The following is a 16,782-nucleotide window of genomic DNA, read 5'->3' as shown; positions in this document are numbered from 1 at the left end:
AATGAAGCAAGTGTGAGAAAATGATGTTTAATCAAGAAAGATAATGCATGACTGCACTCTACTGCAGCCATTCAAGCTGTGCTTCAGAAATTTGGCCAGGATATTTTTGATCACCCAACATACATACCTAACCTGACTCCCAGTGACTTTCACCTCTTTCCCAAGCTGAAAGAGTTTTTTGAATGGATTTGGAATGGATGACAAGGTAAAAGAAGCTGTTGCTAACTAGCTGCAAAAACCAGCAACGGAAGTCTATGCCAAAGAAATTCAAAAACTAGTGTCGTGCTATGACAAGTGCTTTAATCAAAATGGTGACTATGTAGAAATGTAACTGGTCTTGTACTAATTATTTAATAAAATGTTTTTCCTATCATTACTGTTCTTTTCTTTTTTATAGCCAAACATTTTTTGTTTTCTGGCTGCCCCTTGTATCTGTTGCATTACAAATAAATTAAATAACAACCACAAAAAATCTATTTTATGAGATTAGAGAACACACTTTAGATCAGGGATTCTCACTGTGATGTGTACAAACCCATGGTGATCAAAAATTAATACATGATCAATTGGAAACAGTTCATTAAAAATTATTAGTCCAATAGGCTGTGTATATGAGAGTTTAGGATGATGTAAATTTGCATGCTGTAAGTAGATCTTTTCTATGAAAATGGTGTGGACCAGATAAATTATTAACTGTAATATCAAAAAAAGGAGGAGGCTCAAGAACAGATCAAGGAATCCTCAGAGGAGTTGTCAGTTGAAAAAATTTGAGGACTCCTGTTTTACATAGTTAATATACTGTTGACTTGATATGTTTAACATTAAATGCTTAAGAAATAAAATACAGTACAGTATATGTAAAGTACATACACTAATGTCTGTTGCATTTATGGCATTATTCAATACTTAAATTGGGAAAAAGACAGATATTATATAAATGTGCATTATGGAAAAAAATGGAAAACTATATTGACATTTGTTTCAAGTTTAAAGAAGTGAATTACGTTCTTAATTCTTGGGTAAATTGCATTGTAAATAATGAATTTTGTATGGATCTAATTGCTGTGGACATTGATTTGTGTTTTGAAAGATATTAAGATTCAAATCAAGTGTATAGCATCTTGGTAGAGGTGCTAAATTTCTTTCAATGGACCTGAGTCTATATTTATATTTCCTATTCATCAATGGGAAAACACTGTTGAATAAAGATGAGATTTTTTTATCTACAGAAAAATAAAGCTGAAATTTATAGTATTATGTCAATTTATTAATATTTTGGTTATTTCTGTTTGAATACAACCCAAAATATTAACAATGTGGCATGATGTGTAGATTTGAGTAACTTATAACCTATATGTTTCTATAATAGTGAGTCTAGGAAAATATATATATGGAAAATAATTTGTAGACTCCTTAGAAAACAGGTAATTACATATATAAACACTTCTAACTTGTAAGTTTGATAGTTACATTAAAGCCAAACGATTACCAGATTGAATCAGGATATATTACTGCTACTGTTAATAATTAAATACTGAATAATTTGACATAGAGGTAGGTGTTAGGCACCATTTCTTATTAAATTTAATAATTATAATTAAAGTAATACACTGGAACCTCTCATAACAAGTATTTCGCATAACGAGCAAAACAAATTGTAAAATAATGACTTGCTTAACGAGCAATGTTTCGCTCTTCTCGTCAATGAGTGACGAGAAGAGGGGAAGTCCTGGATTGTGCGCATGCTCCATCAGTCTGTGTTTAGCATTCATTTTGCTAGCATCTTACTGTTGCTTGTGATCACATATTTTTCCAAACTTGTGTTCACACATATTACATATAAACATCAACAACCATAGTCCGTTATATAATAAACCCACCAAACGATATGCCAAATTCTTGGGCTATGTAAAGACTATAATTAAATAGAAATTAATTAATTTGACTAGAGATAGGTAGTTATGCTTCCATCTCATATTAAATTTAATGACCAATTCCAAATTAAATTTTAGAAATGTCTAAATTAAAAATTAACTATTTATAATTATTAAATTTAATACGAGCGAGATGGAAGCATAACTGCCTATCTCTAGTCAAATTAATTCATTTCTAATATTTAATTATAGCCTTTACATAGCCCAAGAATTTGGCATATCATTTGGTGTGTTTATCAGACACATTATCTGTGAGTTTTTTTTTTGTTTTCTGCAAATTGAATTTGCATTCCAGGTTAGTTCATTCCACATTAGAGAAATGATGATGATGATTTACGCTCTGTTAACAATGTTTATTGTATAATTTTCTTTGAATAAATGGTATACATAAAATATATGAGTATTTTTTTCAGCATGGAATGCATTATTGTATTTTACCTTAATTTATATGGGAAAAACTGTTTCACATTACGAGTAAGATTCTGGAACGAATTATGCTCGTTAAGCAAGGTTCCACTGTATGTATTAAATAATTTAGAAAATTCTGGAAGAAAAGAATTTGCCCAGAATTGGACTTGAACCCACAACTGCTGCTTACGGTTACAGGCAGGTTCAGGAGTTACATGGAGGTCCAGATAGCGTAACTGGCAATGCATCCTTATGGTAAGCAGCAGTTGTTATTAAATTTAATAAGAGATGGTACCTAACACCTACCTTTAGTCAAATTATTCAGTATTTAATTATTAACAATAGCCTGATTTAATCTGGCAATGGTTTGGCTATAAGAGAGAGAGCTTTATACAGCACTATTTATATTTCCAATGTTTTATTATTGTTTTTTAAGATTCTTTTTTAGCATTTTATATGCCAAAATTCAAAATAAGATATATATATATATAAAAATATTCTAAAAAACTTCTACAAAATAGAGGTAATACTGCCAGATGCAATAAAAATGTGATATATTTATTGTATAAAGTAGTACTGAGTTTAAGCAAAGAACAATAGATGAACTTGTCTTTTAATGATTTATTTATTACCTTTAGTTATTTCAAATTAATTGTAAAATTAATGTAATTGAGACTGATTAATTATTATGTTTTTTAAATCATAGATTCCATGATGTATTTTGTTCTTCAAAAGTCATTTATTAAATTGAATATATATATTTTTTTTAATAGGATTTAAATTATCCGCTGGACTTAGCATTTCCAAGGTAAGCTCATTAAAATTTCTCATTATAAAATAAGACTCTTTGTTTAGTATAAGGTAGTTTATAAATTTTCCTGCTATATGTAAATCATAAGTTATTATTTTGAATTATTCACATAATTATGAAATTTAATCATAAAAAAATTCAAATGGAGTAGACCAGTTTAAATTTATATACGTATAAAGATTATTTTCAGGACATTTAAAACGGGTTTTGAACAGCCAACGTTCTTAATTTCAATATATGATTAAGCACATGTGACTGAATCACAGATATGGTAGAATATTTTTAATTTATTAAAATAAATTTTAGTTCACTGACTTATATCAAAATTTTTGTTTTAAAAATGTAGCAAGTCCTCATTTAATGTCATTTTGTTGAATGTCATTGAGGAAAAAATACATGTACATAATTGTTTACAATTACAGTTGTTGAATTTTCTCTATAAACAGTAAAATTGATTCTGTAAGGTAGGAAATTAATGCTGGGGGTTGCAAACACAATCCAATAAGAACAATGTTAACTGATCGTATCTTGTTTATATTGTTTAGTCTATGGTAACATTGGTTTCGTTGTTGTCGAATGAATGTCAATTTAGAATCACTAATACTTTTCTCAGTTAAACACGAAATTCGTGGGATATTGTCAATTGTTTTACCACATGCATGCATAGATGATATGCAATAAATTCTGCACTGCATTCATCTTGCATTGTTGAATAGTAGTTGTGATATATACAAAAATTGAAAGTAAATAAAAAATGGATTACAATTTTAATATACACATTAATTTGCATACAGTTATTACAATTTTTACATTTGCTACTTTTATTTGTTGTATAATTGGGATATCTGTTTGGTTACAAGTGGATGAAGATAAGCATTTCATCTTAGATTAAAAACCTGTCAATGATACGATTAATGAAACTTTGATTCTAATGAAGTGAGAGAATTATTACTCTCTCTCTTGTTACCTACTTTTTTTTTACTAAATTTATCATATTTTTATAAAATATAATTTCAAATTAAGCTGCGTTAGTTTTATTCATTAACAAAGTGCCAACTCTCTAAGTTTCAGTATAAAAAAATTATTTGTATCTTGGACCAATATAAATTCTAATTTAACTGCCAGAAATTCAATAATAAATTACATTTACAAAATAAAAAATAAACTGTTAAAATAATTTCCGGTAACCTTTGCTTAAGTAATTACTCAAATTATTTTTTTCTGTAAGGTTTGGTTTATGCTTGACTTGATTCTAAACATCATACAGTTGTTTCAATGTGTGTTTATTTATAGATCTCGGTGGTGGATTTCTCACAAATGTTGCATTATGTTAGTGTCAGTGGCATGCAGTGAAATTTGATGATAGGGAAGCTGTGTTTCCATAAAAATTATAAACAAATACTGGAAATGACAAAAATAAACAGTTTATTTATTTTAATCTAAAATAGATAACATTGACAGGAAGCAAAGATATAAGAACTTGTTTATGAAAATAATCACACAATATGTATTTATATTTTAGAAAATACGAAGGAAGAGGCGGTTCCACAGCTTTCATGGACTGCATGCCACTAGTTAGTGTGCAACATTTTACATCTCCTTAAAACACATTTAAGCCATATTAGTATGCCAAAAGAGAAACAAATCTTTTTAACTATGTAGAATCTAAATACTTAAGCAAAATCTGTGTTCAATATATGTCTATCATTAAATATTATTGCTGCTTTTATATATATAAATCCTGTCAGTCAAATGTTACTTAAATTAAAAAACTTAAAATAACCAGACAAGTTAAAACATATTTTAGTGATATGAAATCTTGGTGCCTAGGCATGTTTTGTGCAAATAAATTTATAAAAGCTTATTACTTGACAAAAAAGAAGTTATAGAGAACGAAAAACTGTCTACTATCTATTTTGATTATCTATAATTTATTTGTTGTTCTATATTTTAATTAATCTCTAATTTTTACAGCAGATTATATTTTGTGTTAATGAGATTTAGCAACATCTTGTAACAAAATGTGCTCTGTGTTATTTTCTAATGCATTTTTTTTAATGCTTGATAAGCATTGTTTATTCATGCTACCTAATACTAAGTTAAGTAATGGCATAAAACATGGCTCCTTACATTAGAATTAATCCTACTAAGTGTGACTGTTTGTATGTCGATGACTGTAAATACAGAACAAACTTTTAAAGAACACAATCTACATGCATAAATGTTGTTCTTTGAAACAATTTTTTGACAAAAATAAGTTGTTGCATTAACATTAATTTAAAAAAAATATTTTAAACCTGAATTTTGTTTAATTGAGCTAAGGTTTGATAAAACTGAATTATATTTATTGCATTTAGAAAAACTATTCCAAGAATAGATGTTTAACACATATTTTTTATTTATTTTTTTTGCCAAAAGTGAAAGTGTAGCATAATAATAAAATTCTGTAAATATTTACTCTGTTTAAATATTTTAAAAATTCTAACATTGGCAGATGTGATTACTTAAAAAGTTCTAAACAGAAGTGTATTATTCTTGGTTTTGTAATTTGTATTACACTCATACAAAAGAAATGTAATTGTTTTCTGAGGCTGTTGATAGGTAATATGTTAGATATTTATATTTGTAGCTGAAACGGACGAAAGTAATAAATCTGAATTTTCTTGTGTTATTTGAAACTGTACCTATGTTCTTTTTATATCTCTTAAAAACACAATGAAGTGCTGATTGAAGACACCAGACTATTCAATACCCCTTTTATTCAATTCCTTACTCTGGTTGATGCATCAGTCAAAACACACACTGGGCTTGAAAGCCTCTCTTCAAACCACTGCTTTTAAGCCTGAAATGTGTTTTGACTGATGCATTGACCAGAGTAAGGAATTGAATAAAAGGGGTATTGAAGAGTCTAGTGTCTTCAATCAACATTTTGTGTTTTTAAAAAAGAATAAATCTGGAGTTTATTATTCTGACATGCTTTAGTACTTGTGTATAAAACTCATTTTTAACTGTTAAAGTTTACAAACTTCATCTGAGATAATTCAACATTTATATAATGTATCATAAAATGCCAAATAGCTATTAAATAAATAGCTACTAAATTAGTACGATCACACGTTCTTACAGTTAATTTCTTTGTCAAAATTTCTAAAAACTTATATAGTTCTAAACAATATACCATTTTTAAAATTATTTTCAGATTACATGTTTATATTCTTAACAAGTGCTAAAGATTAGTTATATAGATAACTTTAATATTAATCATTGAAGATAAAGAAACAGAAGTAAAAGATTTTTACTGTAGTTTTCAAAATCATGGCATTACCTTTGAAAGTAAATCCACTTTCAGAATCTCTCACTTAATTTCTGTAAGATTATGAACATGCATCCCAATTCTCTTTACATTTACAGAATGTTCATGCTTCTGTCTCATTTGTTAATAGGCTAAATTTCCATTTTGATGAGATTCGGGCAAAAAGTCTTATGATAATTTATAATGTTACCTGTAAATGATACTTTAAGTAAACCATCCTTTATAAGGAAAGGAAGTACCATAGATCAGATTATGGAAGATTACAAAGATTTCTATGCAAATTAGCCTGGAGCCTGGTAATTGAGTAGGGTAAGATAGAAAGTGGGTGCAATTCGGATGCTAGCAAGCAAAGGGTCAAGACTTCTGTCAGACCAAAAATCGAATACTTTGTAATATATCCAGATTTATATTAAACATACTTTCATTTTCTAATTGGTGCATTGCAGAAATTACAAGGCATTGCCAAACATTAATAAACAATATTCATTTATGAAAAAATTTATGACCATATTGGAGTAGGCTTGCTTTCATTTGACAGCTTAAAAATTCATAATTTAGTAATGTAAATACAATCAAATAACTCAACCCTCAAACAGATCTTAAAAAAACTGCAGATTCTTGTTCAAGTTGTGGATTCTTAATTTAAGTTTCATTTCTATTAACAACTATTTTGATATCAAAGTAAGTGTTACAGAAATAGTTGGATCTGAAATAATTACAATATTTCAAGGCAATTTAAGCTTTTCAATTGAATTTTTAATGTAGGGTATGTAATTTGAGATATGGTATTCTATGATTTATAATAAAGAAATGCTCCAATTATGTACAAAAAGCTTTGGATAATATGAAACTTTCTAAATTTGTCATAAATAAAGTACAGTACATTAATATAAAACTTGTGGATTTTATTTGCAAACAGGATATCTTTGTAAAATCATTATATTTTATTAAATTCTAATATAAGATATTTACAAGAATTGAGTAAATATAGATTTTCCTTGTCTGTAAATAATAATCACTTGCCTGTATAATATTATATATATTATATATAGAAGTAGTTGCAACTGAACTGAACTGTTTGATTACCAAATTTAAAAATACTGGTTTCCGGTTTTGTAGAAAAAATAAGGAAATGCTATTCAACAAAGATTGGTTTGCATGTTCAGATTTCATAAAATCTGAACATGAAACGTATATTCATAAATTTTTCAAAAAAATATGCAGTGCAGTTTTAGGTCAAACATTTGTATATTAAAGTATTTGTTGGAAATGAATGATGATTTTGTTAATTTTGGACTATAGTTTTTATAAGTAGAAGCAAATTATTGAGAGTTATTAAGTATTTCATTTATTATATACTTGAACAGATATTTTATTTATTTTACAATGAATTTTAGAAATGCTACCAGGCCCCTAGTACAGCGCTGTTCAACTTATAGCCCGCGGGCCATATTTTCTTCACCAAACATTTCGGGGGCCAAGAAGGTTGATAAATGAAAAGTCAGTTTATGTTAATTAAAGAAATATTTTATTTATACTAAAAAGAAAACTTTAAAATATTCGTAATATATTAATATCATTTTAATATTAATAATAATAATTTAGTAACAAATTTATTCATAGTAAAATGTACTCGCGGGCCGTAAAAATAATTTGGTGGGCCGTATACGTCCCGCGGGCCGCCAGTTGGACAGCCCTGCCCTAGTACATAACAAGCCCAAACAAAGTTTAAAAAATACAAAAACATATACAGATCTATAATATGATACATAAAAAATATAAATGGCAGAAAAATATCTGTGTGAGTTTTTTTGTGTATAATATAAATTCATTAAGAAACATAAGTCATGTATTAAAAACATATATTTGACAATATGCTAAATAAAATGCATAATTGTAAAAAAGCAAAAAAGCAGGAATAACAAAAAAATAATAATAATAATTAAGAAGTAAAAGAAGATTTAAGAGTTATGTAAAAAATGTTGAAGTGCCCACTTGTAATGAGCAAATTTTTCATGAAGTAGACATTTCATCGAGACCATATCATCAGCTATTCAATATTAAAAAAAAAAAACAAATCTGAGTGATAATGACAAACAAAAATGAGTGTGAATACATATAGTATTATGGGTGTGTTTCTTCTGGGAATTCTTAGATTTAGCCAATGTTGTGGAATTACACCATTAAAATATTTAAAAAGAGAATTTGGTCGAAATATTTAATTCTCTCGAAGAGATTTGGAAGCCCTAGTCTTACTCTAGCAACATTCAGGTTATTGGTCTGCGGTAGGTTACTAAACTTTATCTACTTTTAAATAAGTTTATCGAGTTCTCTCAATATTTTATAAAGTAAAGAGGGACCAAATGGGAAGGCAATAGTCCACGAGGATTTGAAATTTGGCAAAAAAATAGGGACCGTAAAACAGATTTAGAGGATATGGTTTTACAAATTCCATAATATCCTGCAATGGATAGCCAATGATTTTACTGTATTGTCTATTTGCGTTTCAAAAGTTAATTTAGTATCACAACAATCTTGGAATTATTTTTGTGTTGACATATTGTGATGCAAGAGTATTTATAAAAAGGGGTGGTAGGGGTGGATTCTTGAATAAAGAAAAACACATTATTACAGATTTTTGTACATTAATTCTAAGGTTAACTTTACTAAAGGCAGAAGATAAGAGATATAGATCGAATTGGAGAGCAGTGGGATCATGCTCTCCAATTCAGCTTTATATAGTCTGCATAGGTGATAACAGAAGATTTTAAATTAATAAACAATTCGTTGATTTATTCAGACAAGAAAAGTCCACTTAGAACCAATCTTTGTTGAATACCATTTAAAGGCAGAAAGTCAAGAAAAGTAATCTTGTATAATCAGGCTGGAAAATAGTTGTTCAGCCAGGAGTGAAGAGCTGGGTTAATATCAAAATAGTCTTGGAGCATATCTAAAAGTACATTTTGAAGTATGAAGTCAAAGGCTTGACTTAGGTTGAATGTTTTTTTTTAATTGTTCGTGATTATAAACATAGTATCAAGTAAGTCAGTAGTAGTTAATTGAGTATGCATTCCACAAAGTTGAATAGGTAGGAGTTTTGATGTTATTGGAACACACATTTTATTGAAGAGACATATTTCGAAAATTTTAAGCATTGTGACAGACAAAGAAATGAATCGAAAGATTTTTTGTCTTTTTTGGCATTGGTATAATGGTAGAGGAATACCATTGTTTTGGTACAAGGCTATATTGAAGTACTTCAGAAAAAATTATGGTGATAATTGATTTTAGTTTTATATAGAAAATTGAGGGAATGAAGTGTGGACTGAAATTAGAGGGCTTCAACTTATCTATGGCATCCTTTCTGAAAAAGAAAAACTGTATTGATAGGTATAGTTGTGAGGCATAAGTGAAAAATAATCTGCCTAAATGGTGTAATTTGGAAAAATTGTGTTTTAATAGATTTATAAGTATTAAAAATCATTTTATCAACAAAGGAAGTTGATTTATTTGAGTTCTTTCTGAAAATTTTGGGATGAATCCCCAAAACATATGGGTCAGAAGCTAAAGTGTTTATGATATTATTGAAAATAGTTTTGAAAAGATGTGTTGCATTTTTTGTTGTACTGTTTTTACAAATATACATCAAACGAAACCCTATATCATAAGCAAATACACCCAACAACTGCCGTAAATGATCGGGCTAAATTTTGGATATATGATTATAGATTAGAAATAAATTTGGCACTAAGAGTTAGGCATCATCATTTAATTAAAATTAATAATTTAGATTAAACTGGAAGAAAAAGAATTGGCCTGAAGTTGGGACTCTAACCTGCAACTCTCCGCGTACTGTGTGGAGCACGCTGCCAGTTATGCTACCCGGACCTTTCTTCCTGTTTAATCTAAATTAATTAATTAAAATATTATAATTATTAATTTTAATAAGAGATGGTGCCTAATGCCTAATTCTAGTGCCAAATTTATTTCTAATCTATAATCATATATCCAAAATTAAGCCTGATCATTTACGGCAGTTGTTGGTGTATTTGCATATTGTTTTTGTTAAATATGATGAATGTAGGGGTTGCATGGATTTCCACTCGATTCATTGCTTTCTAGTGATATTTCTTAATTTTTTTTAAATGGTGAGAGAACCATTTGTGTGAGGAAGTATCAACATTTCGATATTGATCGGTATCAAGTTACTGATAATAGAATAAAAAACATATATTAAATCAATATTGGTTTGAGGAGGTAATACAGAAAAGTCCAATTAATGGAACAAATGTGTTTAGTGGCTTGTTTAAAATTAAAATGATGCCTTAAAAGGATTAAGATACTGCCACTGAGCATTGGTTTTCATGGCAAAGTGAAAGATGAGAAAAATCTTAATTGATTCATAAAATTTTTTAGATTGTGTGTCTGTGGGGTATTCCAGCTTTAAGTATGTGTAAGTTATAAAACTTGCTGAGAATAGTTGGAAGTAAGAGGCACTTATTTTTTATAGATCTAACATTTTGCATAAAAATCCTGAATGAATTATATAAAACTTATTCCAGCTTTTTTTTATATTATTATTTCTTAAGCTATAATTTAATGTAGTACACCAGCGGTCCCCAACCTTTTTATCACTGCGGACCGGTCAACGTTTGATAATTTTACCGCGGCCCGCTGGAGGGGGATTTTGCGCGTGTGTGGTATTCGTATGGTTTTAAGTGACGTCTCTCAGCTCCTGGTTAACCTCTCGTCCATTGAAAGTCTCACAAACCCAAGAGAAATACACCACAGTAAATAAAATGGAAATAATTTAATGTTCTTTGGGCAGCCCGGTACCATTTGATCTAAAGACCGGTACTGGTCTGCGACACGGGGGTTGGGGACCGCTGTATTACACAGTTTGATCTAGAAGTAGGTAGTCCACTATCATATAACTATTTTAGTGATTGAAATTAATTTAATTAACTAATCAGAATCATTTAGTGGAAAAATTGCAAGTGAGATTCAGATGCATGACAAACATCTTATCCTAATATTATGCTATTATGCACCTCTCTCTTTTTCTCAATCTTATTTATTGGCATTATAAATTATTTTCAAAACCAGTTATTTTCATTGCTGTTAAATAAAGTCTCGGTTTTCCAGAAATCCCAGCAACATGACTCTTCCACCAGCTTACGACACTGTCGTCGGCGACTGCGGGGTGGCACAGCATGCCAGGCTGCTCGGTGTCCCCGGCCAGGTGGTGGATGGTGCAGATTCTGAAGTTCCTCCCCCCAGCTATGAGGAGGCGGTCCTCCTGGGAAGACAGCAGCAAGAACAGTGCACTGTAGTGCCTTCCACGCGGAGAATGCCCTGTCAAGAAAGTCTGATAACGGTTGGGACTTTTAATCAAGAACGAACGTAAGATCCCATTTTCTCGAATCTCACTTTATCAATTTAAGTATTGTATTAATTTAATATTTTTCTTGTGCTTTCAGAGAACCATATAAGAATGTTTGAAAAGCATTCTCGATAATCATAATATATCATACAAAAGCACCCATTGTATAACATTTATAATCAAGTTACCGAAGACATGTGTTAGAATTTTAATACAGTAGGAATATTTAATTAGACATCTCTTTTGGGTTTTGGCTACTTCCGATATCGGCGGGAAAGGTTATTTGGTACAATACATGGCTTATACTTAAATGAAACAAAATTTTTTTAGATAAATGGGAGCAATAATTTTTTAGTACCACTCTTATCAAAAAAGATATCATTTTGATAAATATGAGGCAGGTTTATACAAACACTTTGACATTTTCCAAAATCAATTTATAAGAAATGCCCGTCTTTTATATAAACGTATGTGTAAATAAGTATATATATATTATATATATATATATATATTATATATATAAGAGAAACTATTATAATTTGTGAAAGTGACTTTTGTACTTTATTATGAAGGGGAAACAATTCCCAAATCATTCCAGCATTGTTTGCATTTATTAATATATATTTTTTAAATATCTGTTCATAATCTACATAGAAGTATTATATTCAGTGTTGTGATATATATATATATATATATATAATATATAGTTTTTAAACGAAAGCAAATATAACATTTTATAAAGTATATTCCAATTCACAATGGCTGTAGTTTCTATGCTTCATAGGCAACTTTAATGACCGAACAGCTTTCAAGGGGAAAAAATGCATTTTGAAACTTTGGAAAAATGAAAATTTCTCCATTTTTTTTTTTTTTTTTTCATTACTTTTTATTTAAGGTAGTGTTTGGATTATTTGACTTCTGATAAGTCACTTTCTCTCTTTTCTACTTAACACCTTAATTGATAGATGATAGATTAGAACTGAGCTCAAATTAGGATGTTGCAATGTACAAAGTAGAAAGTTAGTGAATGCGCGACCGTGTAAATTTTTATATCAAAATTTGCGTATTGTAAAAGCTGTGACATTAGAAAAAATCAAATACATGGGGAATGGATGGACGATCGGAAAGGCAGCTTTGTTTTACAATTGCAATCTCTTTACAACCGGTTGTTTTTGGAATAAGTTGCTGATGGCACAAATCAAACCAAAAGATTTTTGTGAAAGTGTTTGGTTTTGCTGACCGGTTCTTGTTGAGACTATATTGAAAATTATTCTGTACATAGCATATTTAAACTATTATGCATTAGAATGTCTAGATGTACCAATGTTGATGTATGCCTAGCTGATTTTCTTCAAATTTTATAGTTTTAATCTCATAAAAGTATTATATTTGATATAATCTAATCCAACAAAAAGATCTGTTATATCTACATAAAATCAAAATGTAAGTGTGAAAAGACAAACTATGTAAACTACTTACTATGACAGTATCAAATGAAACTTGCAAAGTTTTTTATTTATTTATTTATTTTAACTCTTCTGCCCTGTTGGGCACTAAGAGAACCTTCTTTTCCTGAACCTGAGTTATGGATCTGCTAAAAGAAGGTAAAATTAAATTGATTTGGTAGAACCTGGGAAAAAAATCCATTGTTCCACAATCTATTAAAATAAGATTCTACTGTATTTCAGATGGACTGTCCATGAAAAATTCCTGGCATTTTCTTTGTAAATGCCTTAAATTGCCTTGGTCATCTGGTCTACTTGCTAGGTTAGAGAGCATAGGTTTTGTTTAGTACAGTATTTGGTAAATAGATAAAGATAACTATTGTTGACATTCAGTTATTTGTGGCAAGCATTTGATGTCCTATATTTTACACATTAAGAATCAGTATGAAAAATCTACATTAGAAGGACATAATACATTTATCAGCATCAAATGTTATGTAAACTAAAAATTAAAATTTTAATTTGGCAGATTAAATTGAAAAGCCACTAAGTCTGTATTGATCATAACTTTAAAATAATAAGGGAGAATGCTAATATTCTGTTATCTGGCTCTTTAAATATTACATTCTGTGAAGAAAATCTGCTAGGCATTATTTGGTTTTTAATATTGTTTGATTTGTTGTTGTCTTTGTCATAATTGTTGTCTTTGTACAAAATTTAATTATATTCACAAAACTTGTGAATTTTTAATGTATATTCTACTGTACTTGGAAGAAGTATGTTATATAGTTGATATAGTTTTTGGTAAATTTCATTCGTTGTTTCTTAGATTACTGTTTTATCTTAAGCCATATGGAGGAACTTAAAAAGAAAGACTTCATCTATGTTTTGGCGATCTCCATTGATAATCTGACGACTAGATTTTGCCAGGTGAGGATGAGTTTCCATTACAGGACTTTCAATAAAAAGTGTTACATTTTAATATTTATCTTTTTCTTCAAAGTCGTATCAGCAATGTCTTTTAAAGCTGTATGTTTTTATTACACTTAAAATAGAAAATATTAAATGCTACTTAAATCATTTACTATAAAAATACTTAAGTGTATATTTTTTCTCCTAACTCATATTACTCAACTTGTATAGAATTAAAAAATTATACTATTAATTTGCAAAATCAAAATTTGGCTTTGCAGGCAACTCTTATATTTCATTCAGATATGTCTAGATTGAAATGAAAAGTTTTGTCGTGTCATTTGCAACGTGACTAGGAGTATCTGCTGGCACTCAGAGTTATATATTGTACAAAGTATCTTGTGGTGGTTGTGATGGAGACGTTAGACTAAACATTCACGTCTACAATTGCTTGAAACTGAATTTTTTTTTATCGGAAATGCATATCCGATGTCACACGTCTTCTATTTATTTGCATTTCTATTACAAATAGTATGTAAATTTAGATTTTTAAAACAATATTGGATGTAACATAAAATTGATAATTTTAAATTAGGGAATAAATATTTGTGATGGAGTTTTTTGTTTATTTCTGTTCATCTTTTTAGTAAGAAAATAAAATTTAATTACCTTGATTTTATTGGCCTGTTCTTTGCATGGACTTGTTTATTAGTTACACATTTTTTAAAACCACGTGTTTTTGGGTTAATATTAAATCCACTAACTTCATTTGCCAGTGACCATCAGTTTAAAGAACAGAATGTTAGTTGTGTGTTAAATAGCTTAAAAACATGGCAAATTATTTGTACTTTTACTATGAAAATGTTGCATTGTTGATCACACCATATTAATTACAAATAACTACCTGACACAATTTTCACACTTGACAATGTTATTCAACAAATACTTATTATGTCACTATTTGTATTTTGTAATATTCATCTGTAATAAGTATTTGAATATTTCTCTTTGAAATGAAAGTGACCAACAGGAGAATTGTTCGTGATGGGTTCTCTTCTGCTATCTCCCTGCATTTGAAAGACATCAGCCCTGTCGACCAGAAACTGTATTTCAATTTGCAAAATTTTATAATCTCAGAATTATCTAAAAGGAGTGAATTGTTTGAGATGCCCATTTAGAAAACTGAGGCCAAAGGCAATATACAATTGGAAGAAGTAGGAAATGGTCAGTCCAGTTTAAAAAAGGAAAGAAGCAAGAGACAACAATCTGGTTGAAGACAAACTTTCTTGGTAAATTATCAAGCATGAAAATTTACAGATGTCAATGATCCAGCATGAAAAGAATTAAAATGTTTTGGATCCAATAGAGAAAATGTAAGGTGAGTATAAATATGTCTTGACTGTTACCAATGATCCAAATTATAAAAAGTAGTACACTTTTTTTTAAGAGTGGAGTTATGGGTCATAGACCTCTTTTCACAAACAGGTCAATATATTGTCATTCATACACGAGAGATTTTGAGTGAAAGTGTAAAAAATCCAGCAACAAGTTGCTTAACTTTCCCAGCAACATCTGTTATATTTTATTTAAAAACTTTTTATATTTTTAACTATTATAAAATGACAAAAAGTTTAATCTTGAGGGTAGGGATGGGTTTTATAAAACAAATTGTAAATGCTAATAACAAGTAAAATCGTCATTAAATTTGACCATACTCGAGATATACAGTTTCCTTAATGTCCCCACCCCCTCAACCTTTAATCGCCAAAATTTAATAGCATTGATCCCCTAATAAACAAACCTCCGTGCAAAAAGTGTAGGAGTTATTAAGCTTCAGAGGGTGAACAAAATTGTATCTCTCACACACTACCATCCATACATAGAGAAAATCGTCTGAACTTTTTTGCATTTCTCAACATTTCAAGGTGTCCTGAGTCCAAAAATGTAAAAATTTTGGGGGTCATTTTTTGACTGATCATCATACTTTCCTTCTGTTATATAGTATTTTGTAGTGGCTAAAAGTAGAGCTACCCTTGACACGTTTTAAAAATGCAGCCTTTATTTTGTTCACCACCTACTACATAATTCATATTGTGATAGTTGAAAAGAGCACAAAAAAAGTGTCAAAATTAGCTCAGATTTTATTTTAAATCTGATATACAAAAGAAAAAAATGAAGTTTTTATATTTTACACTGTGACTAAAGGAGACCTACCAAAGGAAGTACAGGTAGGCCTCCTACAACGCGGTAGATACGTTCCTTGAAAATACCGCATTGTGGGAAATCGCATTATAGGAGACACCAACTTAATACAAAAACTGGGATTCAGTTCTAAAAAGAGAAAAACTGCCTTTTATGGTGTAACATTTTCATCATTTTTTAAATTTATGTACATAAAAAGCTTAAATAAAATTCAACATCATATAAAAACTAAAAAGATTATGATTTCAAGTCAAAATCAAAAAGAAACATAATGTTATGCTCAAATTCAGTCCTCATCGTCACTTATTATAGTTGTTCGAGAATGTTTGACTGTCCTTATTTCAAGATCTGAACTTGTTCCATCAAGTTCCACT

General features: G+C 29.3%; 1 protein-coding gene across 1 annotated transcript in view; it reads left to right on the top strand.

Moving 5' to 3' along the window:
- Positions 1-14,880, top strand: part of LOC136977601 (uncharacterized) — a 48,151-nt gene extending 33,271 nt beyond the window's left edge. The window contains exons 3-5 of the mRNA XM_067273128.1: positions 3,116-3,150; positions 11,612-11,869; positions 11,947-14,880. Coding sequence (XP_067129229.1) covers positions 3,116-3,150; positions 11,612-11,869; positions 11,947-11,968 — 315 coding nt within the window. The 3' untranslated portion in view covers positions 11,969-14,880. The remainder of the gene's footprint in view (positions 1-3,115; positions 3,151-11,611; positions 11,870-11,946) is intronic.
- The last annotated feature ends 1,902 nt before the right edge of the window (positions 14,881-16,782 follow it).

The sequence above is a fragment of the Centruroides vittatus genome, unplaced genomic scaffold (assembly GCF_030686945.1).
Source record: "Centruroides vittatus isolate TY-2023 unplaced genomic scaffold, ASM3068694v2 contig_461, whole genome shotgun sequence".
In the NCBI taxonomy this organism is placed as follows: Eukaryota; Metazoa; Arthropoda; class Arachnida; order Scorpiones; family Buthidae; genus Centruroides; species Centruroides vittatus.
The sequence above is the reverse complement of the archived record's forward strand: the minus strand, read 5'-3'. Positions and strand labels throughout refer to the sequence as shown.